At 41.4% G+C, this 24,714-nt stretch overlaps 1 protein-coding gene across 1 annotated transcript; it reads right to left on the minus strand.

Annotated features, from left to right (window-relative positions):
• Positions 1-522: 522 nt before the first annotated feature.
• Positions 523-24,714, minus strand: LOC131664925 (homeotic protein Sex combs reduced-like). Its single transcript, XM_058936403.1, has 2 exons — positions 23,044-24,714; positions 523-1,508 (listed from the first exon to the last, which is right to left on the minus strand). The coding sequence occupies exons 1-2, from the start codon at positions 23,879-23,881 to the stop codon at positions 1,204-1,206; spliced, it is 1,143 nt and encodes a 380-aa protein (XP_058792386.1). The 5' UTR covers positions 23,882-24,714; the 3' UTR covers positions 523-1,203.

Raw genomic sequence — 24,714 nt, forward strand, 5'->3', positions numbered from 1 at the left:
AATAATAATATATTTCGTACATGGAAAATAATTAGCTAGCCACCGACACAAAATTCGTTTAATTTTTGTTATAATTGTTCACTATAACATCGTATACAGGAGACCGGGACTATTACTTAATTACTGATTGATTTAAAGTCCCACACACAGTCGTGTTTTCATTATCACACAGTTTTCCGTTCTCCTACTAAAAGAGAACTGATCGTATACGTAAAAACGTTTGGCTAAATAGCTGCAACGCAACAACGTTTTCTCTCCCCCCTTTTTCAAAACTTGGCTAATACGCTTAATCACTAGAGTTTCGGTGATCCTCGCCCGCTGAGGCGGATTCTCCTTCTCCGTATGCGTTTCGTTCGCGCATGTATAATTTACGGCGGGTTTGTGAGAAAGAGAATCTCTCGGAGCGCGTCCAGTCTATCGTGAGATTTCGTGTTTCATCTTCGTGGTTTTTTTTAATTCTTCGAGATTATTCATCCTCCACGCGTTAACGGCGAGGCACGGCAGGCAGAAACTTTTGGCTTCTCTTTCCGCCTTCATATGTGTGCGCACGTGATTGGCTCTTGATATAAAAAAAAAATGGGATTGGCATTCCGCAACGCTCTCCGTATGGCATGCTGTGTGTGCGATGATTTCGCTTGCCTTTTCTTTTTCCGTCGATGGGCGGTACGCGCGATCTTCATGATCATGGAGAACTTCTACTCTTCAAAACAAAAATTTTTTTTTTTTTTTTCTATCGCGCAACAAATCCAGGTATGCATAATGAACAAACGATAAATCAGAGTGGTCATTGCAACACACTGATAACTCGGACCGTGCATAAAGTTTCAACAGTGCAAAATAATTCTCTAAATCCATAATAGTCGACACAAGTAAAATCATCATGAAGATCAAAGATTGCAAGTTATTGTTCGATCGCGCGTAAATGAATAAAGGAGAAAAAGTAAATAAATAAAATGTTGAACACAGAGCAAGAGGCGCGCTCGCACACGCAGCAACGAAGGCGGCTAGGAGGCGGATACGAGTCGAGGAGGTTCACTAATAAAACTGAGCCCTCCAATAAAGCGCTTTCACATGTCGAGCGAATAAGAAGCCAATGGTTGGTGGTTCGTTGATAAATCTTGTTTAATAGTTCTGCTCGCCGTACATGCCGGGAAACCGGACAGCAGCAGCGTGAGCTCCGAGCTCGGCGGGCGAGAATTCGTCCTATGTGGCCAAATGCGCGAATTGGCTCGGGTGCGGAGCAAATTGGTACGGATGTCCGTAGGGCGCCATGTGATACGGCACAATATTCATGCTCGCCATTTTGTGCTCTTTCTTCCATTTCATTCGACGATTCTGGAACCAAATCTTGATTTGGCGCTCGGATAGGCATAATGCGTGGGCTATTTCGATGCGTCGTCGTCGCGTCAGGTAACGATTGAAATGGAATTCCTTTTCCAATTCCAACGTTTGATACCTCGTGTACGATGTCCTCTGACGTTTCGTTTCGCCGTTTGCGTTTACTGTACCTGCAAATAGACAATAAAACACTCATTAGAGCTTATTCACAGAGAGAAATCAATGACGAATCGGACTTGAATAATAATGTTTCGCTACAATGATTTATTCCATTGTCCTTCGATTGTAACTTTAACAATTCGCACCTGTGTGTTCCATAGCGTCATTGAAATACTACAAAAACGTTTCTTAATTAATGGTCTGTCAATAATGGTTAATCCAATGCTAATAAAAACCATTATCACACTTTAATTTGCTTTCGCACCGAGTCTCGAGTGTATCATTTTTTTTTCGCTCGCTCTCAAAAGAATACAAACGCGAGCAATAGCATTGCAATTAAATAAATTGCGTCCCATTAATCACCGAGCATTCTATATCATGCCATTCATTTTAGTCGCACGTACAATATCGCCATCCCGCGTGTCCGCGTGTATGTAACTCGCGAGAGAAAGAGAAACCAGTCTTAGCTTCGCTAATTTTCCAGCCTACGAAAGATTGATGAAATTTCAAACAGCAATTGCCGTGCAGCTAAAAATTGAATGATATTATCTCTCGAAGAACCGAGCGGTTTAATAAATCAAAATGCATCGTTGATAACGCTTCTGAAAGTGAGAAAAAATAAATGTGACTTTTCGCTCGATATAGGTAAACTACCGGTTGTCAACCTTTCATTTCCATATAAAAATTGATGCCGTGTTATACTGCAAACACTGATATTTATAGATCTCGTCAAAGTAGAAGTCGCGGCCAGGTGTAGACGAGCTCACCGGTAATAAATATAAAAGTCGCTGCTCTATGAGCATAAAAGCTTCGCTTACGCGAGGCGCGTAGGTTATAGAAGCCCGTGACGAGCTCGTTAATTATTTCAACGAGTCGTGCTTAACGCCGGAGCGGCTCGCGCTCGGCTTTTATAAAATTTGGCGCTCCTGCGACGGGATATCATATACAGTCTCTTGGTACAGCGGCAGCGCATCCGCCGTAAATAATTTTCAAGGTGCTATTATTATCATCGTCGCCACTGCCGCCGCCGCCGCCGCCGCTGATTCGAGAACGACGTTAACCGACGCGTATCCGTCGAGAGAGACACGATTCTAATTAATTTGCACGAGAGCTCGCGCGATCGCGAACGATAAATCTGGAGCGGTGGCGATTTTGCGATTTTCGACGCAAACGTTCGCGATTCGCTTCGTTGCCCTGCCGATTTATCGAGGTTTACATTGGCTACTGCTACTATCGGTAAAATGGATTTTATTTGCCAAAGGTGCTATATGCTGCTCGTAGCTGTGTGTGTGCGGGTGAGGAAGACTTTTGGATACGCACTGTTTCACATTTATTATATATGCATCTCAATTCGCAACCGCGCGCAAATTGCCAGTTTAACCTCGTTCTCTCGCGCTTATATAGCTTCTGAGTGCGCCGTATAGGTGTTACAAATTTTGTGATGCTTCCATAACTCGTTTGTGGTTCGCGCGAAAGAAACACACTTTAAATTCATTCCGAAATATTGGCTGCAGGGCACAAGCTTGATATTTCATGAATGTTTCATGAGCAACAAGTTTTTGCGTTCTCGCTAAGTTGAAAAAAACCTCACACTTAATTCATCAGAATTATTTTGAACTCTAAACAAACAAGACTCTGATTTCATAATTTTAAAAGATGAGAAACTATCATGAATTGTTTATTCAGAATTATAAAATCTTGAAATAAATGAATACGCTTTGTCTGAAGCAAACAACAATTTTACAATTCCATGGAAAATTGTTCTGCGACGACTTAGAATCCAATAGAAACTTTATCAAAAGCATAATCAATCTCTACTATCTTTTCATTTTTTTGCTACATACCGTACCCTCAATAATTCTCTATATAGGACTTAGAAAAAAACACTCAAACAAGAAAACTTAACGGAACTGTTTAATACGCCTTCAGAACGTACGCGCAATAAATAAAAGCGGCTTATCGACTGTTTGGCGTGAAACAATCGGCCGAAGAGGCCCGGGAGAGCCTTATAAATTATACAAAGGGCAAATCGTTGCCGCAAACGTGCGCTGTGCTTGCGCGAAAGGTTGGCATACAAAGAAAAAAAATGGCGAATGCGAATTGGCCGAGGCCGGTGTTCACACACAACTCTCTCCCTCTTTCGCGGCCTGTGGGTGCGAGGACATTAAAGAGGCGGCTCATTTACAGCAATAATGAATGCACTATTAATAGTCGGTGCGTGGCGCGTGTGCTCAAGACAGAGCTGCACGAATGAGAGATACAATTTCGCCCGAGAGAGAGATGGAAAGCTTTTATGAAAAAAAATAATAATAAAGGAGGAACTGCGTGCTATAAGAGGCAGCAATATTGCTATGAAAATAAAAGACGGTGTGGATAAAACTTACATGTGCTTATCGAGTTGATAGTTTTCTTTTTTTTCCAAGTGATCGACGACTCAAAAAGAAATTAAATTCCGGGAGAAAGAGAGCACATAGAGTTCAGTTTGAAGATGAAAAATAGAAAAGAGAGAGACGAACTGCTACAGACAGACAGATAACTAACTCTCGTCACAAACAGAGAAAGAGAGAGAAAGAATTATATACTTATATATATATATATATATACAGCACATAGTCTGAGACGTAAAAGTAGGGTGCGAGATGTGTGTGTGGGTTGCTTAATGACTGCAAGCGTATATGTATACGAGTGTGTGATGGCGTTATCGCTTTCCTCCCGATGTAGCACGTCGACTACCACGGCCGACTTTTTAATAAATAGTTCTCGCCTGTCTGGACCCTTATTCGACCGACGATTTGCCGAATGCGCGCAAAAAATCTTTCTTTTAGGCTACTGGATTTTTCCGTCGATTCAGCTGGACTTTCGTTTCTCGCGCTATGCTAATTAGATGCGCGATCATCGATGAGTTTCAAAATGAATTAGCGTCAAGGATCGAGAATGACGCGATTGTAGGAGAAAAGTTAGTTAGCGAATTACAACGCGATTATCTATCGAGCTACATCGGAAGCTGATGCCTTTTTTCGGCACAGTACTCGCGGGCAAAAACCACCTCCCTCGCAGTTAAGCTCTCGGACAACGATTCACTATTCCGACTGGGTGATTAATTGTTCGCGTTCCTTGTGCGATCGCTGCTGCTGCACCTACGATACACCACAATGACCTAAACCTAACGGAGATCCTCTTCTCTTGGCTGCATCGATTACTTTCGTATCTTTTCATTTTATTGTTGTTGTTGTTATCTTTCTTTCGCTAGATATTTAATCGTATGGATTCATTCGGACAGATAGGAAAATAAATGAATTCGTCATTCATTAGAACGAGTATATCAAATTTTCAAGTTATTGACCGTTTGACGCGCACGCGAAATATTTCGCAGTTTTCTACAAACGAGTATCCACAAGTCGCTCATCGAGTGATAAATGTATTTTATATCGCAAATTCAAGATACCTGTTAGCTTGTCGAAAGAATGAAAAAAAGACGTGTTATTTTTAAAAACTCCTCGTGCGCGTGCTCGCGACGACCATATATCAAAAGTACCTCTAATCCGAGATAATCAAGAAACATAAGGCAAAACATAATAGCTACTATTATTAATTTTCGCGCGTAGCGTTTCGTAAATCTATTTTTTTACTACTAACTATTCGTAATCCATCACCCGTTGTGTGACTAACTTCGTAACAAAACCTAGAGTGGTAAGCTAAAAATAAACGAAGAAGAAATCTCGATCTTTCGCCAGCGTAGACAACGTCGTTTTATTAATCAACATCCGACATATGTTGTACAATCAAAACTACTTAGCCTCGCGACAACAAAATACGACGTACTCGCTATTATAGAAAACACTCACCTTGGCGTGTCCGTGTACTTGGTACATTGCGCTCGTGAAAAAAAAGTTAGGAGCCGAGTACTTCATTTTTTAATGCGCGAAACTTATAGAGTTAGGATATTCGGCGTTGGATTTTCTACCACACCGGGCCGATGATAAATGAATGTGATGTCGTTCGCTCCCGGCCGGCACTTTGCGTGAGCATCCACTTAAATACGAGCATACATCCTGGGTATACCACTCGTGTAAAACTTTTCATTACAAGCCGGCCGCCTATAAGTGGATATCATCATACCCGGAATCGTGATTATTGGATATCACAGTTACACAAATGGAGCCTTTCTGTACGTGCTGATGTATAATCGCAGTGTTCTCGATTCTGCATCCGTTTACTGCTTGTTTCTTTTTTTTTGGGGGGGGGGGGGGGGGAGCAAATGATTTTAGATATCGTAATTTTTCATCGCGAGAGAGCTTCTGTTAGTGCGGCTTTCACGATGATTAATGACGCGAGCTAATTGCCGCGCGTTTATGCGACGGACAAAGATTTCTTTTCAAATCCAAACAGAGAGAGAGAGAGAAAGAGAGAGAGAGAAAGAAAGAGGGAGTGAGAGAATATACACGTTGTAACGAAATTTGAAGCAGGTACTTGTGCGGAGTTAATAATTATATTTGTCAATAAAAACAAAGCCGACGAGAAGGAAAACACTCTCAATTTCGCAAAAATAATAAAGCCATTATTAGGGATGTAAAAATAGGCGTAAAAAAATAAAAGAAAATCGATATGGTATACATTACGTCCCGGTCAGAGAGAGAAGCCGAAACGTCAGTCAAGTTGCGGCAGTGACAAGTTTGGTACCAGGGAGGCTGAACGTGGAATACAAGCTTCGTTTCTATTAAGAGTTTAAAGGGGGGCAGCAGCAGCAGCAGCACTGACGAGCGCACAACTTTGACACGACGACACGGGCCTGCGCTTAAAGACTATGGAGATTCGAGAAAGAGAGAGAGAGATTCGTCGACAGATATGCGCGCAGCTCAGTTCGGGCTTGTAACGCTATATATATCTACATACCTGCAGCTAGCAAGCTTTTACATTCTTTTGCTCGTTCGTATGCTTTTGTTCGCACGCTGCAACTTTTCCTCGAATGCTTCGTTTTTCTCCGAATATTGAAAGAAAGGATAACGAGTGAACAAGAAGATGAAATTTCGATAATTCATTCTGAAGAATTTCAAAGTAATCCATCCGCGATTTTGCAATTGACGTTTATGTTAGACAGTCAAGTGAATTAAAATATCTTTTTAAACAATTAAAATTGTTCAAGTGAAAACTTAGCAAGAGACCGTGTATGATTCAAGCATCGAAGCAGTTAATTTGCATGGACATAATCACCGCGCCATAAAATTAGCATGCAATCAGCCTTACACCTGCGCTAGGTTTCACCTCTCTGCAGCAACAAGCCAAGTAAAAGTTGTCTCTCGCGGATTTTATTATGCTCATTACAACGCCATGATTCATCGTCAAACACGAAGCTGAGAAGAAAAAAAAAGTTGCTTAGTTCTATTCATAAGCGAGTTATTGTCTAGTACGCGATAACGTTGTCTCTGTTGATTTTTTTTTCTGTCTATCGTTTCTCTTGACACCGCCATGTCGTCGTTGCGACATGTGGCGATATAGGGATCGAATCTCTTATCCACGTTGTGGATCAGTCTGGTGCGCACGGCGCGCTCTCTCTATATTTAAAACGATTACGAAAAAGTGTCATCTCGCGCGCGATTGTCAGCTGGAGGCTTGGCCAGTTGCTGTAATGGACCGAGCCGTTTTTTGAACTGCTTTCGATGATAAATTACTATCATTTTTCCTTCTCTCAAATATGAGCTTCCAATATCTTAGAGAGATTTTTCGAATGAGAAAATTATCAGCTCTGAGGTTATCGTGAGATGAAGAATGTTTTTCACTATTGAATTGAAATCGGTTCCGTTTTCTTATAAAGAAACGAAACGTATGAAATAGTTAATATGTTTTGATCAATATTGATGAGTGTAAGTATACATCGACAGAAGAAAAAAATCAATCGTACCGAAAAAAAAAAAAATTAAAGTTACCAAAGCGTAGTCGAATGGAAAGAGTTTCTTACATTAAAAAACAATCAATCACACGTCTGAAAAGTTCTCCTTTGAAGATTCAATAACGGTAAGATGATCAATCGACGTACACGCGCACGCGACTTCGAAAATTCATCATACATTTCTCTCTCCCTCCCTCTCTCTCTCTCTCTCTCTTTCGCTTTGAAACAATGTGTTTCAATAATTAATTGTTTAAAAGTCGAAACCTATCCGCGATATTCGATTGCAATGACTTGATTAAGCGCCAAGATGACCGCATGTCTCACGCTCTGAATTTCCAATGTATTTGTACGCTCGCATGGGTGTGCACTACAGCACTTATATGATGCACGTGCGGGTTATCTGATACGCGAAGCTGGCGAGCGGAGTTGGTTATCTGCCTCTCTCCATCTGCGCGCTGCGCGACCGCCCAACCAATCGGGTCATTCCTGCAAGCGAACGGAGAGAGGCCGCACACGTATACGTTTGCAGCGTTGCCTTTTTCTCCTCTTCATGCAGATACATATTTATTACTTTCTTTAATTTATTTCCGCTTAATTTTTTCTTCTTCGAGGCTGTGTGCTGCACTTTTTTCTCTTTTCTTTTTTTTTTATTGAACGATTAATGCTTTTTATAATTGAATCGCGAATTTTGTTGCTGTTACGTGCACGCGGACTGCTATGAAATTATAAGGCTGTAATAACTTAAAAAAATATAAATTCAATTTGAAATATAATACGCGTGTATTTATCATGGTTATTTATAACAGGTTGCATGACTTTGAATTGCCGTAAAAGAAAGTTAACAATGATACATACGTGTATAAGTTAAGATTTTGCAAAAGGGTTATCAAAACCATCTGTTAAGGTCCACATATCGCGAGGCAGTAAATTGCAATTTTCAACTACCTGCTCGAACTGATTGGCCGGTACAGAGAGTTAATTTGATTTGAAGTTTGATAGAGCCTTGATGAGAGATAAAGCAAGTATGCTTTGGGTATAAAAGCAAGGCTATGTTATTTTCAATTGATCATGGGCAATTATTCTCTATTGTTATAATAAGCCGAAGACTTTACTTTTCATTTGACCGTTCTCCTTAACAATTGTCGTTTTATCTTATTTTCAAACTAGATCGTGACTGAACTATCATCATGAGGGTAAACGAGTATGGTGATCAATTTGGATGTACATTTTCGACATTATTTCAAAAATATTGAATAAATTTTTGAATTTTACAAGTTTTGATAAATGACTGGGCTGGCTGCTGCTGTTTCAGTGCCGTGGAATTTGCTTTCATCGCTCCTTTGCACGGCGTCGCTCAGTAGAACGAATGAAACGCCAAAGTCGTCGTCATCCGTGGAATTTTCGCGCGCGGCACTGTGGCGGTCTGACTCGTCAACCTCGCGACCGCGCAGACACTACAAGCTACTGCAGGCTTAAAAACGAAAAGCGAAGCTAACCAAATTTACGCTCGTACAACGGGATTTGCTGAAATTCTCTCGAATGCGCGCGATAATACGCGCAAGCATAGCTTTGCGCGAACTTCTGGATAGAGGCCAGCAAAACTACAAGATACGTGTAAAAAGAGAGCTCGAGATGCGATGGGTATAATTATTTGAAATGGAAGATCGATAGATTAATTGAAGGAGTGTGTTGCGAGAGTGAAACGGGTCAGCTGCGATGCTTAATTGAGGGCAACTTCGTGGAAACTGCGTTCAAATATTAGGAATATCTCATTGTCAAGTTGACAAGAAAGAAAAATATTTTGAGACAAACTTATAGAAGAAATTATAATTTGATATCTGTATATTAACAAACTATGCAATTTAGCTGCACTCAAGCTTACGTCAAGTTAATTTTTTAATAAGTCTTGACTAAAATATTTTTTTAATGTGAATACTTTCGTGGGATGATAGAAGTACCAAGGATGCAAATAATAGTATATTCTAATTAAATTAACATTTCTTTGTGGAAACGGTGCACTATATGACAGCGATCAAACAACAAGCTCTAATTGCTCACATTCGCAGAAGCTGCACCTCTTTAGCTCGACGTAGCCATAAAAAGCAAAAAGGGCGAAAACATACGCATATAGAAAACAAAAGCTTCGAGGAAAGAGAGAGAGAGAGAGAGAGAGAGAGAGAGAGAGAGAGAGAGAGAGAGAGAGAGAGAGTGAGAGAGACTAGGGCTTAGCGCACGGCAGACATGCCGCACGGGCAATTTAAATTTACCTAGGCGTGTTTTGCGTCATTCAGCTTTGCGCGCTCTGATTTGTGATCATTCCCCGCGAGCGCAGCTGTTTCCAATATGCGGGCCAAAGATCCAACAGAATCCCTCTCTCTCTTTCTCTCTCTCTCTCTCTCTCTCTCTACGCGTTATAATATCAACGACCTGTCGACATTCCACGAACGACGTGCGGATTTTGCTCTCTACCTGTTACGAAACCATGATCGCACTACTTTTGAGAGGGTTTAACCGATCCGAAACTCATTATAATTTGGAGCAAGTAAACATGTGCCATTATTTTTGGATCAGGTATATTTTTGGTTTCTCATATTATGTAAATAAGCAGACAATTTACATGCTCGGACGTTTAGTGGCGCTTTATTACTTATGATTGCGTAATGATTTTGAAGGAAATGTATACAGAAGCGAGATATGAAACGCTGATGATCATCAATCTCTGTATAAATATTTCTCAAGAAGCGCTGCAAAGTAGCCAAATAAAGAGAAAATGTCATGACTTGAAATACAATCTCTTTTTTACACTTCAGCAGGCCAAAGAAAAAAGAACATCCAAGGAAGACGAGCGCACTTGGACACAACGTTAATTGAATTCCGTTACACGAGCGAGAAAGAGAGAGAGAGAGAGAATCATTGTATGGAAGACGCTTAAATTGTCCCGAAACAAGCCTACATTCTCTTGCTTCATTGCGCGAGGGTTGGAAAAACGGATAGGCATCTTTCCTTTACCGCGAGAGATAACAAATGATGCGCAAACTTTCTCTTGGTATAAAAGCTCTCAGCTAAAAGGTATCTTCCCTCTCTCTGATCTCTCTTGTTCGTACTGCGAGTAGCATTCAAATTGAAAAGCTATAATTTTTGAATCTATTTATAACTGTCCGATCTAAGAGTTCCGAGAGCCACCACAAAAGATGATGCACGTGCACTGATACTTTAATGGATTTTCTTTTTCGTGAAGTGTTTAAGAATGTGCGCCAGCTATTTTATAGGGGTGAAATATTTATTTTAAACGTGATTTTTATGATATACGCAAGCCTGTTGTTTCAGTTTTCCTTTTCCGCACATTGCGCGCAAAGTGGTGATTGCGTCCTCCTAGAAGGGAGCGCAGAGCCGCTTGGACAGCCTGAAATTAGTGCTTCGCGCATGTATGGTGCATCTTTACCGATCTCGGTTGTGCCTCGAGCGGTAAACATGGCGCATCGCACGAATTTATTTATTTTTAGACAGTCGATGCGTTACTATGTCGGAAAAATCGTATACGCACCACGGGAGTACAGTACAGTAGGCAAATCGCGCACTGTGTATAATTCCGACCTCGCTTCGCTCGGCCGGCAGTGCGTCCGTTGCCCACTGTGCCCCCTTGGTGCATAATGTACTATTTTTCAAGTTTCACCCTCGAAATCGCGTTTCGACCATTTAATTTTTTCGCAACCAAAGTAAAATAAATGCTCGCACAATAACGAATATTTTCGTGATTTGCATAAGCACAAGGAAAAAGAGCAACGCTTTCCTACGCGAAAGAGCAAAAGCCCGAAGAAAGGACAACAATGGAATGAGTCGCTATACGCGCGTACGTATCGGGTAAGAGAAAGAGAAAGAGAGAATGGGGATAGATGTTCCATGTCTCCATCCATCACTTGACGGCAGCTCGGGCCGATCTCTCTGGCGCGCGCGCTCGCTCACCACCAACAATCTTTAGAATGCATTTTACCGCGAGTGCGCCTGCGCAACAATAATGCACGCATGACGACTTTGCATATAAATAAATCGAAATAATTAATCGCTGACCTAGTTCCTTTTATTTTGCCATATCTACCATCGTGCGAGAAAATGGTTTAGCTGCTTTTGGAAAATCGCGTGGAAAGTGTGTATAACTTGTGCTCGGTATCAATAATTATCAACTATCCCACCTGCGCCCGTGATTACACTTATTTTCTCCGACAAGGCATAAGCGCAGTTGAGCAGTTGAACGACCCGAATACATAAATTCCAGGTGAATTAGCATAACTAAACTCGCTCATTCTTCAATCAAGCGCGGCGAGCGCAAGTTCGCCGACCGAAGAAAATGAGCGAGGCCCGTCGCGATTGTATTCGCTTGAAATAAATCAGCGCAATTCGAGCGAGCTGCAGCTCTCTCCTCTGTCCGTTGCATTAGTGAAGCAGCAAAAAGGGATAACGGTCACCGTACGTATGCGCGTGTGTTGGAGGTCGCGTCCGCGCAGCTGTTGCTCTGATAAGTTTTCGATAAGGAAGGTAAGAGAGCTATCAATCGCCTGCCGCCTGCCTTCAAATACGGAGCGCGAGAGGATATTAATGACTCACGGAACAATAGCCCCGCGATATTCTTTTTTCTTTATATATATATGTATTTGTGATTGGGCGGGCTGCTTGGTATGTTTCTTCAAGTTTGCTATTGTTAAAGCTGCGAAGATTCGTAATGTTGTTTCGTTTCAAAAAGTTACGCGTGCTTCAATTAGTCAATCACACGAATATATTGTTTAGCTTTCCACCATTGTAAGATAATTAGTTATCACTGCTCAGAAAAAAGCTTCTATTCATTCTATTCGTATAACAATTATATTTATTTTACTTTTAAAATATCCTACGATTGTAGTTGAATTTGTTGATTGTCGAAGTACTCAACAATTATCCCCTTATGAATAATTTATGTTGCATGTGTGTTCACTTTAATAAAACTAATTGCATATGAAAAAATGAAATTGCAGCAGTAGATGTGCAGAATAGAGTAAGAACTCCACAAGTAATGGCATTTGACGTGTAATCGACTTAAGAAATAATTAGGGACGAAAGTCTGGGAAGATACGTATCACCTTGCATTAAGATGAAATTTAGCTAAGGGGTGTACGTCGGCATCAATTTGGTCTACATTAGAGACACATTCACACACACACACACACACACATTGCATAATAGCATATATAAAGCTTGGTATAATTTTTGCTGAATTTTAAATGCAAAATCAGGAAGCCCTTGGCAAGTAGTCTCAAATTATCGAGTACCGCATCGATCGATTCCTACACTCCACAGATATATACACAAGTATACATGCACGCGATCACTAAGAAATCCGCGTAGATGTAGGCTAAATGTAAGATATTCCCTCTCCACAGACACGCCTATATCGCGAGGAAAAAATTGATTCGCCGACTAGTACTCGCCTCGGAGGAGAAGCAAAGTTTAGCGTTAAAACTCGCCTAGATGAAGTTTTATCGAGCCGAACTTCTTCGCTCTCTATTTTTTTTACTACTTATCTAGGTGTTTTGAATTTCGAGGAGTTTTGTATCTAATTATTTCGTGTACATAAAATTCAAGTACGGGGGAAAGTGGCAGCGTTTGCATTTATTTTATAAGAACGTTAATTTTGAAAATAATTAATGATTACAATTATTCACAGAAAAGCGTTTGCCTGCCAGAAGGAACTATGAAGTCCAGGAGGAGTTCAACAACATTTCCTGCTGACCGCAATTATTCAAACTTTCCTGAAGCCGCAGCTTCTCTTTTTAACATTGCGTGCTTTGTCGAACAATAGAAATTTTTCCGTACTAAATTTTTCATTATCCTCGACCAAACTTTCACCATAGAAGACCGACCGCCACATATATACTCTTGCGCGCTTTCAAACTGACACTGGGTGGGTGAATCTGTCGCTACCGCCCTTAATTAGCATAACTCAAAGGCGGTGAAAAATTCGGCTATTGTTTGCCAACAAACCACGCATATGCTCCCAGTTCCTTCAAAAAGTAAGAAGGAAAGGAAAAGTGAAAAGATGGTCGGTTGCCCTGCCAGCGTGTCGTTCTCGATGGTCCGTTGCATTCTTCCTGGTTAAGAAAACGTTTCGCGCTAGGGAAAAGCCTTCTCTAGAAGCGCGCTGCGGTGGTATAAACTTAAAACATGTATAGACCCTCGCTCACGAGAACGCGAACGTTTATTTATGGCTGTCGAGGTCGCGCGAGCCGAACGATTCTCCGCCCCTGTGTGTATACTCGCGCGTGCTGTGATCTATGTTGCGCCACCTTATAGTTCGCGGAGAATCCAAAGTCGACCACGATTTCGCTTTTGCTGCGTGCGTGTCCTTGATTTCCATGCGTATTTGAATATCACGATTCTAATATACGGTGGTGTATGGAACCATTAAATTTATGGTACACTTATCGTACTTCTGGTACCCAGCTTTTTCTTCTTGTCGGTTGCTGGTAGAGAGTTGAAATGGCTAAGATGCACTGTCAATCATTTTTATGGATTAACGGGCAACGTTGAACTTATTAATACTTTTTTCCAACTACTCCTGAACTTGCAGAAATTAAAGAAGATTTAAATGTTCATATAGTTCGACGTAGCCAATTCACACATAGAAAGCAAATTGCTGTTTGAGAATCAGCAGGCAAATAATGTTGCAAGGATTTAAAAGTTTCCCAAGAATATCTTACTCGGGTTCGAAGTCTGTCAATAAAACATAAAGGACACACTCGAAAAGAAATTCTGTTTTTCTTTTGCAACAGCAGGCAACTCGTTGAATTTTTTACAAAACGGCGCAAGCGGCACTCTGTGAAGTAAAAAAGGAGAAGCTACGCGCAGAAATGCCGTGCGCGGGATGACGCGTACATGAAATATCGCCGCTCAGCGAGATGACAAGAAATGAACCGAAGACAGCTCCGTCGCCGTGCGCGCGTATTATAAAATAAAAAGGAAGAAACGAGCAAGAGAGAGAAAGAGAGGGAGAGAGAGAAAGATGCGCGCGAACCGATGTGTACAAAAATGCCACCACATGCGATTGTTTGCTCTTGCGCATCCGGCGATTGTTGCTACTTTTCTTCTGCTCGCCTCTTCGATGGCGCGACGTCTTCTTCGCGCTCGCCGCCGACAAAGTATATAAATCACGTGGGATCAACGCGAACTTACGTCACACGCACACGCACGCATTCTCGAAGACTTCCCGATTTAATCGTAAAAGCATCACATCAAGCGCCGTTGGCTCGCTCTTTCGCTCGCGCACGTGCAAGATTATATATACGAACGTAGGCTGTGGGTCGTTCTCTTGGGGGATTAAGAGTCGATTTTTCCCGCTGGCCGACGCGCAAGACGCTGTGCGTAGCTCATGATGCGAAAGCTTTATTCACTGCAAGAGAGAGAGAGGGTAAAATTAGCACTCGTCCTGAAGCTAATCGAATTTTCATGGCTTTCTCGTGGTTGCGCTCGGCTGAGAAATTTATTCCAGCGATGTCATCATTTGACTGGGCTGCGCCGGTGTTTGATGTATTACTCTCTCCGGTGAATTTAAATCCTGTTCCGTGAAAAAGACAATCAAATCTGTATGTTAGCGAGCTTGCAAGTGGCTTTCATGAACAATATTTTTCATGAAATACGCTATTAGTTTACAAAGACATTATTTCGTACAATTTTTCGCTATTATTTTTTACACTTTGTGTCTTCGATGATTTACGATACGTTAATTTATTAAATTTTCAACCGTTTTTTGCAGACTAGACAGCCTCTCAGAATTTCTCTTGCAATTGATCATGTATAAATGCGAAAGCAACTTAATAATTTTACGTAATTATGAGAGTTCCTTATCAGTCTACTTTACTTTGAGATTGCGCTTCATAAATCTTCAATGCCAATTGCCATAATGATCGATGCAATAAAAGAATTCAAATTTTCCAACTAAAGAATGAAAGTAAAATTACGAAACGAAAAAAAAGAAACTTAGGATGTTCTTGAAAACATAATGAATTAAAAAAAATTATCTTGCTAATTTTCCTCACAACCTTCAGAAGGTGGTTGGATCTTTCCACGTAAACGTTCCAAAAACCAACAAAGCCAAAATATACCCCTCTTAGTTCAAAAGTCAGCTCCCCTGAAATGTTGATTTATCTTTCCGCTGGCCAAATGTCATTCTGGCGCAACACAATACGTTCGCCTCGGAAAGTCAATGTGAATCCCCGCAGTTTTTGCCCTCAAAGGCTTAGCTAAAAGTAAAGCAGAGCAAAAGATCTCGCGCAGTCCAATTCTATCTGCCTGGCATCTTTCGTGCTCGCATGCGAAGGTTAACCCCACACAGCAGCATCCGGCGATGAGGATCATTGTTTCGCACGACGCTCGTAAATTTCCAGCGCCGCCACCGTCGAAGGGGGCGGTTCACGCGGAGAGAAGCTTCACGGCATTGCCGCAGCAACAGGCTTCCCTGTCGACGATGCGCTTTTCCTCGCTATCGGGATTTATGGTTATTTCGCGATTATCGGCGGTTTGTTCTGTTTTCACTTTTGCGGTTTCTCCTTTTTCAATTGCGTAATTGCGCCCGAACAAGGGACACTATCAAATGCTACATTATTGACTGATCGATGGAGTTGGAGAACATGCTTAGGGCTCAAGATGGGATTTTAGTGCTCTGTATATATATACGTATACGTATGAGCGTGTCGTGATGAAGCAGTAAAATTCGAACTCATAAATATGGCTTTCCGAAGAAAAAAAAATTGTGGCTTTTAACGAAGTCGAGGTGTTTTACCTGGTGGCTTACGAGCTGAATACATTATAACGCCAGCGAGCTAAAGTACATGATTTATTCGATACTTGCTATATAACGTGAAAAATTTAGATTTTTTTCGATCGAATCACCGAAATAAATCTGGTCAATGAGGATAACTCGAATGAAGCAACACATTAATCATTTGAGCTTGTGAAATCGAGCAATATTTATTGGTGTTGAAATTTCGTAAGTATTTTCAAACGATTTCACTTATTTTGTTCGGTTCTCGCGCGCACATACACATACTTTCCGTATGATTTATTTTCCTATGCTTTCTAAATTGTTCGATGGAAGTCGAAAGAAATAAAAATTCTTTGCCAAGATTAAGAGGACAAAGAGAGAGAAAAGACATTGAGTTATTCGCTCTAAATGCGACAATTAGACTTTTCTCTCCACAACGAAATAATCGCTAGGCAAAACACGTGTGAGCAAATCAATAAAGCATCGTTTATTTACACAGTGTTCGGCTGGGATATCCTTCCGACACACATTTACACGCCATAAAATCCCCGAAGAACCATAAAGTCAACGAGCCGCGCACATAAATCTTCGCGGACGCGCGGCGCCACACTGAAGCACATTTGAAAAAAAAATGAAAACAGTGAAGAATCTGCCGCCACTTTAAAATTCTTATAAATTTTTCGAAGGAGACAGAAAAAAGCGCGGCAGCGTAACAATTAGCGAGCGAGCGAGTAAAAGATAAGCATCGAGGGGAAACCAGTTCTCAAGCCTCGTAACTCTTTGGCTCGAGTGCGGCGCCGCGCATTATTTTTGAACAGACACAATGCGAGAAATGAAAAGTAGGTAAGGTATGTTTGCCATTGTTTGAACAATTTTTTCTTAAATATTACAAGAATTATATGTACATGCGAAAGAGATACGCCGCCGCGTTTGAGGATTGCATTTATATTTTTCCGAGAAAATAAACGCTTACTATTCATTTTCATTACGTTGTTTTTCTATTGGACTTTAGAATATTTTATCTTTTCAGACAGTTTGAATTATGCAGATGCCTGATAATCGATCGATCAATTCAAATGCTAAGGATATTTTATGTAAGCTTGTCTTTTCAATTGCGTTCTTAAACTTTCAACATTCTTCAACTTCTAAATGAAAATACACTTTCAGTCGTTCATTTTGCAATGGATATCAGAACACCAGGACTTTACGTATAGCAATTTCTCTGAAATACCCGATAAGTTGAGAGCCAACAAAAAATATATATATACCTCGAGGACTTGGGTTAGATCGCGCGAGAAAACGTACGTTTTAGCGCGCGACAAAGAAAAAAAATCCAATACGAGGCTAATTTTCGTTGCGAAATCGTCTAGATGCATTAACTGTTCTGGCGGTTTATATCAAGCTAACGCGATCACAAAGATAAATTGATACATTTTTTCTTTATCGCAACCTACACGCTCAACTGTAATAGTGCTTTTTTTATACGATTCTATTGTTACGTTCTCCGGCAATATAACTCGTAATTTTCAAAGGGCGTCTCTTTTATTAAGTTATTACGTGCAAAGTCGCGTTGCCAACGACATCATAAAATCGGCAACAGTTTTCCCATAACTCAGTTAAACCCTATCCCCCTTTCCTACAGTATGCGAATCACGTCGTGCCGTACCACATGACAATAGTTTAAGATAATGTATACTACTCGCGCGGGCAAATGCCCCAATTTGCCGATAACAAAGAAACAATTGCCCCCTCTCCTGCTAGCCTCGTAAAATGCTCGCACTCCCCGCGGCCAGTGTCGCCTAAGAAACACACGCAGCCCCAGCGCGCGGCACTTTTCACGCTCCATTAGTACAGCCCAAGTTCGCCTTTCGAAAAATTGCACATGTGTGCCCACATAGTCGTGTCACATGGCGCGATTTTCCTCTCTCTCTCTCTCTCTCTCTCGACCTTGCGTCTTGGGAATACGTCTGCAGGCTCCCTTTTTCGTGACTCTCCCTGGACTTTTATTTATGGCGAAACGATCGGGCTGTAATTATGCCTTCCACCTTCCGTGAGATGCGGCCTATCCCCTCTCCGTATACACTTCGTGAGGCGGCTCTCGAAAATCGACCTCCTCCCTATTTATTTGGTCGTTCTCTCTCTCTCTCTTTCTCTCTTCGCAGCAATTACGCAATTATATCGCTACTCCAAGTTCGCCTTTTCGAGACGGAATTATTTTGTGTGCGTGAGCGAATCGACAACCAAGCGACGGGACGCGTATATTTCTCTCTTTCTCGAAAATTATATTTAAAGCACGGGATTTTCGACTCTTGCGATTGAACTTTTTTTTTTCATACGAGGGTGAAGGGATAATCATGCTCGCGTAAAAGTAAATACTGATTTACGGCAATCAGGACTAAGAATGAGAACATTTGTTCGGTTTATTGATATGTGCGGATATGAGGGCCATTATATTTGAAGAGTGGATTTCTTCAAGATAGTTATTTTCACGGCGATCGTCGAAAAATTTAATTTTCAATTATTTCGTTAAAAACGCTCGTGAGGACCGACAAATTGTAGCTTTCATAAAAGTCAATGGTTAAGCAAAAATATGCGATAATCCAAGATATAATTTCTTACAACATGGCCATGTTAAAGATAAAAATTGCTATGACCATCTTACAAAATTTTCATTCAGTTTAAATGTTAAGTGATTCATACTTCGATAATACTCCGAAAAATCGTAAGACTAATAAATTTGCAAGACGATTCTCTAAACAATAATCTGACAGCTCATACATACATACGAATCATTATAAAGGAACGATATAAACGCGAATCGATAATAATCATACGAAACGAATCAATAAACGGAAAAGCGCAAATCCGTTCGGCCATAAACAAATGGAAAATTAGCCTTTCCTTTTTTCCAAAAACTCTCTCGTCTCAATCTCTCTACAAACTGGCCTCTCAACCCTTTTCCTCTTGGCGCGATTGCCATAACAACAGGCGATACTGATTTATACACACATACATACACACACGCGCACATACATTCAGCGTTCTCGTTGGTTTTCTCTTTCCCGCTATAAATAGAAGCTTTGCTGGCCGAGATGAGCGAAGAAAAAGATTCCTCGACATTCTTAAACGAAACTATTCTCGTGAAGCGTTCGGTTGAGAGATCGGTCGCGTGCGCGTTTCCGATTTATTTGTTCTAATCTCCCTCGCACGCTCGACCAGCTATGAAATGCCATAACGATTTGCTCAAGTAGTTCTTGTCTTATCACTCTCGCGAGTACGTTGACTTAAGATTCGTAAATAAACATCTTCCTTTTTATTTCACTGCGAAAGAGATCCGCCTAATTAATAAGAAGAAAAGAGAGACAAGTGCACAATCATATCAGTTGCCCCGGAAAAGTCGATAATTCATTCGTCGACGTCTTCGTATTATAGAAGCTTTTAGAATTCTGATCGATATTTTTTTTCTTAACTCGTGCGAGAGGCTCTATTTTCTCGATTCCTCGTTCTTTTTTTCTGTTGAGCTTCGTGTGCACGAGTTTTGCTCTATCGGAGCAAGCGTGTGTTGCCGTGATTATGTGCGTAATTGCGTGATTACCCGTATAATGACCAATATAATTGAGCTGTTGAGCTCAACTCTCTCTCTCTCTCTCTCTCTCTCTTTCGCTCCCACTCTCTCTATCTATCTATCTACACTCTGTGACCGCGGTCATAGTTAATTGTGCACCTTCTTTTTTCTTTTCGCTACGTTTTTTGCTAGAACATTGTGAATATAATGACTTTATATGCTCGGCTGCTCTGAAAGTTATGACACTTTTTTTATTCTTATCTGTACTCTGCGCGAACATGAATGAAGTGGAATGTGCAGTCAGGAGCAGTCTAACGAACTGCTGAATAGATTAGATTTTCGTACGTGGTGAGCTCTCTTTCGTGCGATTTTCATGTTTCATGAAGAAAAATCAACACATGGAAACTCTTACTGAGCGAACAGACACATCAGACTTCCGTATACTTGTCAAAAATGTTAGTAAAATTAATGGCAAGATTTTTCTAAATTTAAATTTAAATTGAGAAACATTTTCCATTTTTTCAATGAAAGGACTATAATAGACGCCGCTGACTTGCATTGAACGACGTTTACATAAGCATTTGGATGTTGCTCGTGCATCGAAAAATTAATATAGCTGACAAAATCGTATCTCCAAGAATATTCAGATTGAATGAAGATCTCTCATTCGACATCGTAAATTTTCAGATACAGGAGCACGACTGGTTATCTCAATTCAAATATTTCGCCGAGAAGCGATCGGTAGTGTAGGCATCTCAGCGAATGCTCCACAAGTGTAAAATTGCGCGAGGAGCCCCCCCCCCCTTTTTTATAGAAAATCAGAAGCGGTATGAACCCGCAGCAGCTATGAAGGAAGAAGAAGTGAATATGCTTGAAGCAGTTCAGGCCCCCGTAGCTTGACAATGCACACAGTCTGATTTATAGTCCGACACACGCTCACACGGACAATATCATAACGCCATTAATTCTTCGTCAAATTCCCCGCTGACTGAATCATGCTGGCTGCATACACGCTCGCGGTAAATCACTAATACGTAAAGCTTATCAACAAGGCAGGTGCAGATCATCGCGAATCGAAGAATTTCTGCTCTGCCTGTATGCACGGGACTGATGGATCAGTTCGAGAAAGTGATTTATGGCGTTCGCTTCACTTTATTTTTGCTTTCTTACGCTGCGCGCGGGCCATCTAATGAGTGTTTGAACGATTGACTTTGAATCGTAATGTGACGGCCCCGCGAGAATTGATCGTCGGGAACAATAAATTCGTCTATATAATTTAGTATATCGATGATCTATGCGCATTGCACGTTCGACACCTATATACGCGCGATCCATTTGTTAAACTCTCGCTTACCGCGAATCATCATAAATACTGCAATTTACCGTTTGACTGAATTCACTACATGTATCGCGCTCGCATCACTATTGCAATCACCGTGTAAAAATTCTTCCTTCTTTTCTTTTTAATTGAATAACGATTGTGAATGTAGGCTAGGAATGCGATGAGTTTCTCTTTCAAACGTTCATAATATTGCGTGAGTTTATCATGGTAATGTAAATGTTCTTTATAATTTTGTTCTTTTAAATGGGTGTTTTAAATCAACTTTTATGATTTGTTGTGTAACAAGAGCTTGAAATACGTAGATTTTTCATTGTAGGAGATATTTCAATGAAGGAACTCGCGTAAGAACATTGAAACAACAGCGACCACTCCTGAGACATCTCAAAACACCAATCAGTCATCTCGCAATTGATATTTTTCACCCACTCACACACGCACGCACACATATACAGATACAGCAAATGGAAAAGAAAAGAAACTTATAAACCACAGAAAACATCTTCGCTCTTATACACCATCCGATCGCCGAGTTTGCGCGCGCGTATTGTGGGTCCGACGCATCGAACGCTCGCGCCTCGCCGTTGATATTCGAAAACAGCCATTAATCAGTGATATTTATAGGCGGAAAAAAGACGCTTGGCTTGGTGATTTATCCGAGAAAAAGTATGAGAGAGATACTCGTCTGCTTGCTAATTTTCGTTGGTTTCCAGAAAAAAAAAGAAAACATTTTATTTTCATGATTTGTACTTTTTGTACTACATGTAGGCCACTTTTGCGAGTAGAGCGGCGCTTTGTATAAATAACGGGCAATGACGTGTGACGAACGCCGGCAGATGAAACGGACTTTATCTCGAACGAGAGTGCGGAAAAAAATATCTGCGAGAGAGCCGACGTTCTCTGAGAGAACATGTGCATCATGCCGCATCTACTACTTCCTTTTCTTTGTGCTATGCCCCTACTTCTCGACCACACATGGACCCACCGAGAAACTTAGCTTAGGCTGGTATTTCGATTCATTTTTTTTTGCATCCTTCGAGAGCGCACTCTTTATCTTTCTCTCTCTCTCTCTCTCTCTCTAGTCTTCGACCCTTGGGAGGAGGATGGCGACGACGACGATGACTACTGGTGGAATGACTATTAGGGGATCGGCTAATGGGCTGCTCATTGCGTTTGCTTTCTTTCTGCGCGACTCGGTTTTGTTTCTTTACGATGCCATGTTGGCGTATCACATGCAAAAGAATTTGATTTGTGGGACTCTTAAGCGATTGGGTGGTGTTTCTTTCAGCTAAATAAGCCTTTTATCTTTTAAGACATTTTCTGAATTTAACAAGTAGAAAATTATAATTTTGGAGTGCGCAATATGTTCAAGATAGAATTTATATTTTTTACTGGAAATTTTGTCTAGTTTAGTAGTTGTGGTTGTTGTATATTTATAATAAAAAGCATTGTAAACCTATTAATCTACTTTATCTCAAACATATTTATTTTTGGTTATGCGAGTTTAACTGATAATGATGATATATTAGCGACAGACAGTTTAACAATTTAAAATAATTTATGAAAAGAACTGCAAGAAATTTTCAAATAGTGTAAATTTTGTAGTGAATGGAGGGCCTTGAGTTTGTTATCCGTACATTGATTACTTAAACATTCATTTTAACGTTCAGTCATATTTTTAAATAGCAAAGAAACTGAATATTTCTACATATTATTATCATCAATAATAATAATAACAATGGTAATAATAAAAAAAATAATCAAATAGAAAGATAATTTGATTTGTATTGTATTGTACTTTGAAACACTTTTTTGAAACAATGTTTGCTCTAAATATTCATAGCAATGAAATGCATCATTTACCTTTCGTTTTGAAAAAAGAATACATTTAAATATGAATAACTCGTGATCGAAATGCTTTGAAGAATATCTTAAAATATAAGATAATTATTATAATCTTTACTCACTTTGACCAATATGAACCCTCTTCATCCAAGGAAAGATCTGCGGCGGGTTAACTCCAGAATTATTGCCTTTGTTCGATGAATTATTGCCAGTACTACTTGTGCTACTAGTGGAGGACGCTGGGGAAGAAGCCGACGAAGCTGTCGTCAACGTCGCGTTGCCTTCAGCTTGCCGTCCACTTCCACTTGGTGGTGACGAAGCCGAGGCAGCAACAGACGACCTGGACGACCCACCAGGTGTGGAGTTGATTTGTCCACTGCTACCAGCTTTGCTAGTGCCAGGTGCAGCCAAACCAGGCGCAGGACTATTCCTTGCGTTAGTCGAGGTGGTCAAGTCTTGAGGCGACGACACGTTCGTCGAAGAACTCGTTGAATCCGCATACTTGCAACTCGAAGTAGACGGTCCAGAAGCTGCCGCTGCCGCCGCAGCCACCGCAGCGGCAGCCTGAAGCAATGGACTCGTCGGATCCGCGTGCAACTGCTGCTGTTGCTGCTGAAGATGATGATGTTGGCTCGGCTGATGTAAACCATGCTGTGGCTGAGGTCTCGGCTGTGGTTGAAGTTGCGTGTAATCAATCATACCCGTTGGCGCGGAGTGCTGCATGCTCGATGCCGCCGGAGCGGCGTAAGGATGTTGAGGATAATGCTGCTGCGGCGAGTAACATGGCGTTGGATAGCCTGTGCTCGCGGCATTGGGATTGTAATAGTCCGTGCCAGCTGGTGAAGCCGCTTGCATTGGTTCAGCGGGCGAATTGGCAGTGCCACGAGGACCTTGTTGTTGCTGGGCCTGGGCACTTGCGTAACACGAGGCAAGCGAGTTGACGAATTGGTAGGAACTCATGCTGCACTCGTTGCGTTGGTGGTGCGAATTCGTTGGGAACGACACTTTGGCGGCTTTGTATCGCGCGACAGTATGCAACGGAAGTAATCAACAAACAAAATTCAACGATCGTGAATTTTGTTGGCGGGAGTCGCGTCTGATTTTGTTGCGTTTCACGTGGTAGCGCGGAAGCGCGTCATCGTGACGCAGTGTCCTCGACCGACCACCACGAGATCGGCATAATTCACGCGTACACAAGACGACGTTCACACGCGGATAAAGTCGCGCATCGACTGCGCGAGGCAGAGCTATCGTCAAGTGTGCTGCCGATGACGATGATAATGCGAGGAACGAGAATACCACCACGTGGGCCTGCGAAACTGTCTTCCGCTTGTTCGTCCTTGCGAGGCTCCTTCGCGCAGCAAGCGCCTACAACAGCTCTCGCAATTATAGAGCTTTATAAGAGGGAGGGAGAGCAAAACTCACGGCCCACTCTTCTCTCTCTCCCCATTCACCAGCTACCAGTCCACAGACTATACTCCTCCCTCCTTCCGGCGAACGCAACCCTTCTTCCTTTCCTTCTTCGTCACACGTGATTTTATAAATTGCACAAATAACAAACTGTCTTTATCGAAAGCGAAGAAAAAGAACTGTCGATTTTTTTATTCGATGCATCGATAAAATCTTTTAATCAACTTGGCGAATCACCAAAGCAACAAAAAATAATGTTTAAGAGTCGGCACAGGTGCACAATCGCACGAGAGACGCGAGAGCTTTTGATGCGTGCTGATAGCCTCGCGGGCTCGACGGTCGTCTGTGCTGTCGATGTGCGCGCGGAAGGCGGTGGTATCGTA

This window comes from Phymastichus coffea, unplaced genomic scaffold (assembly GCF_024137745.1).
Source record: "Phymastichus coffea isolate CEN01 unplaced genomic scaffold, Cenicafe_Pcof_1.1 PCOF00046, whole genome shotgun sequence".
In the NCBI taxonomy this organism is placed as follows: domain Eukaryota; kingdom Metazoa; phylum Arthropoda; class Insecta; order Hymenoptera; family Eulophidae; genus Phymastichus; species Phymastichus coffea.

Bases quoted from the DNA above. Each gene is read 5' to 3' on its own strand.
- LOC131664925 (XM_058936403.1), bottom strand. From the start codon at position 23,881: ATGAGTTCCTACCAATTCGTCAACTCGCTTGCCTCGTGTTACGCAAGT. The intron at 1,509-23,043 runs GTGAGTAAAGAT...GTCTATTTGCAG, and splicing joins GAGGGTTCATATTGGTCAAA to GTACAGTAAACGCAAACGGC.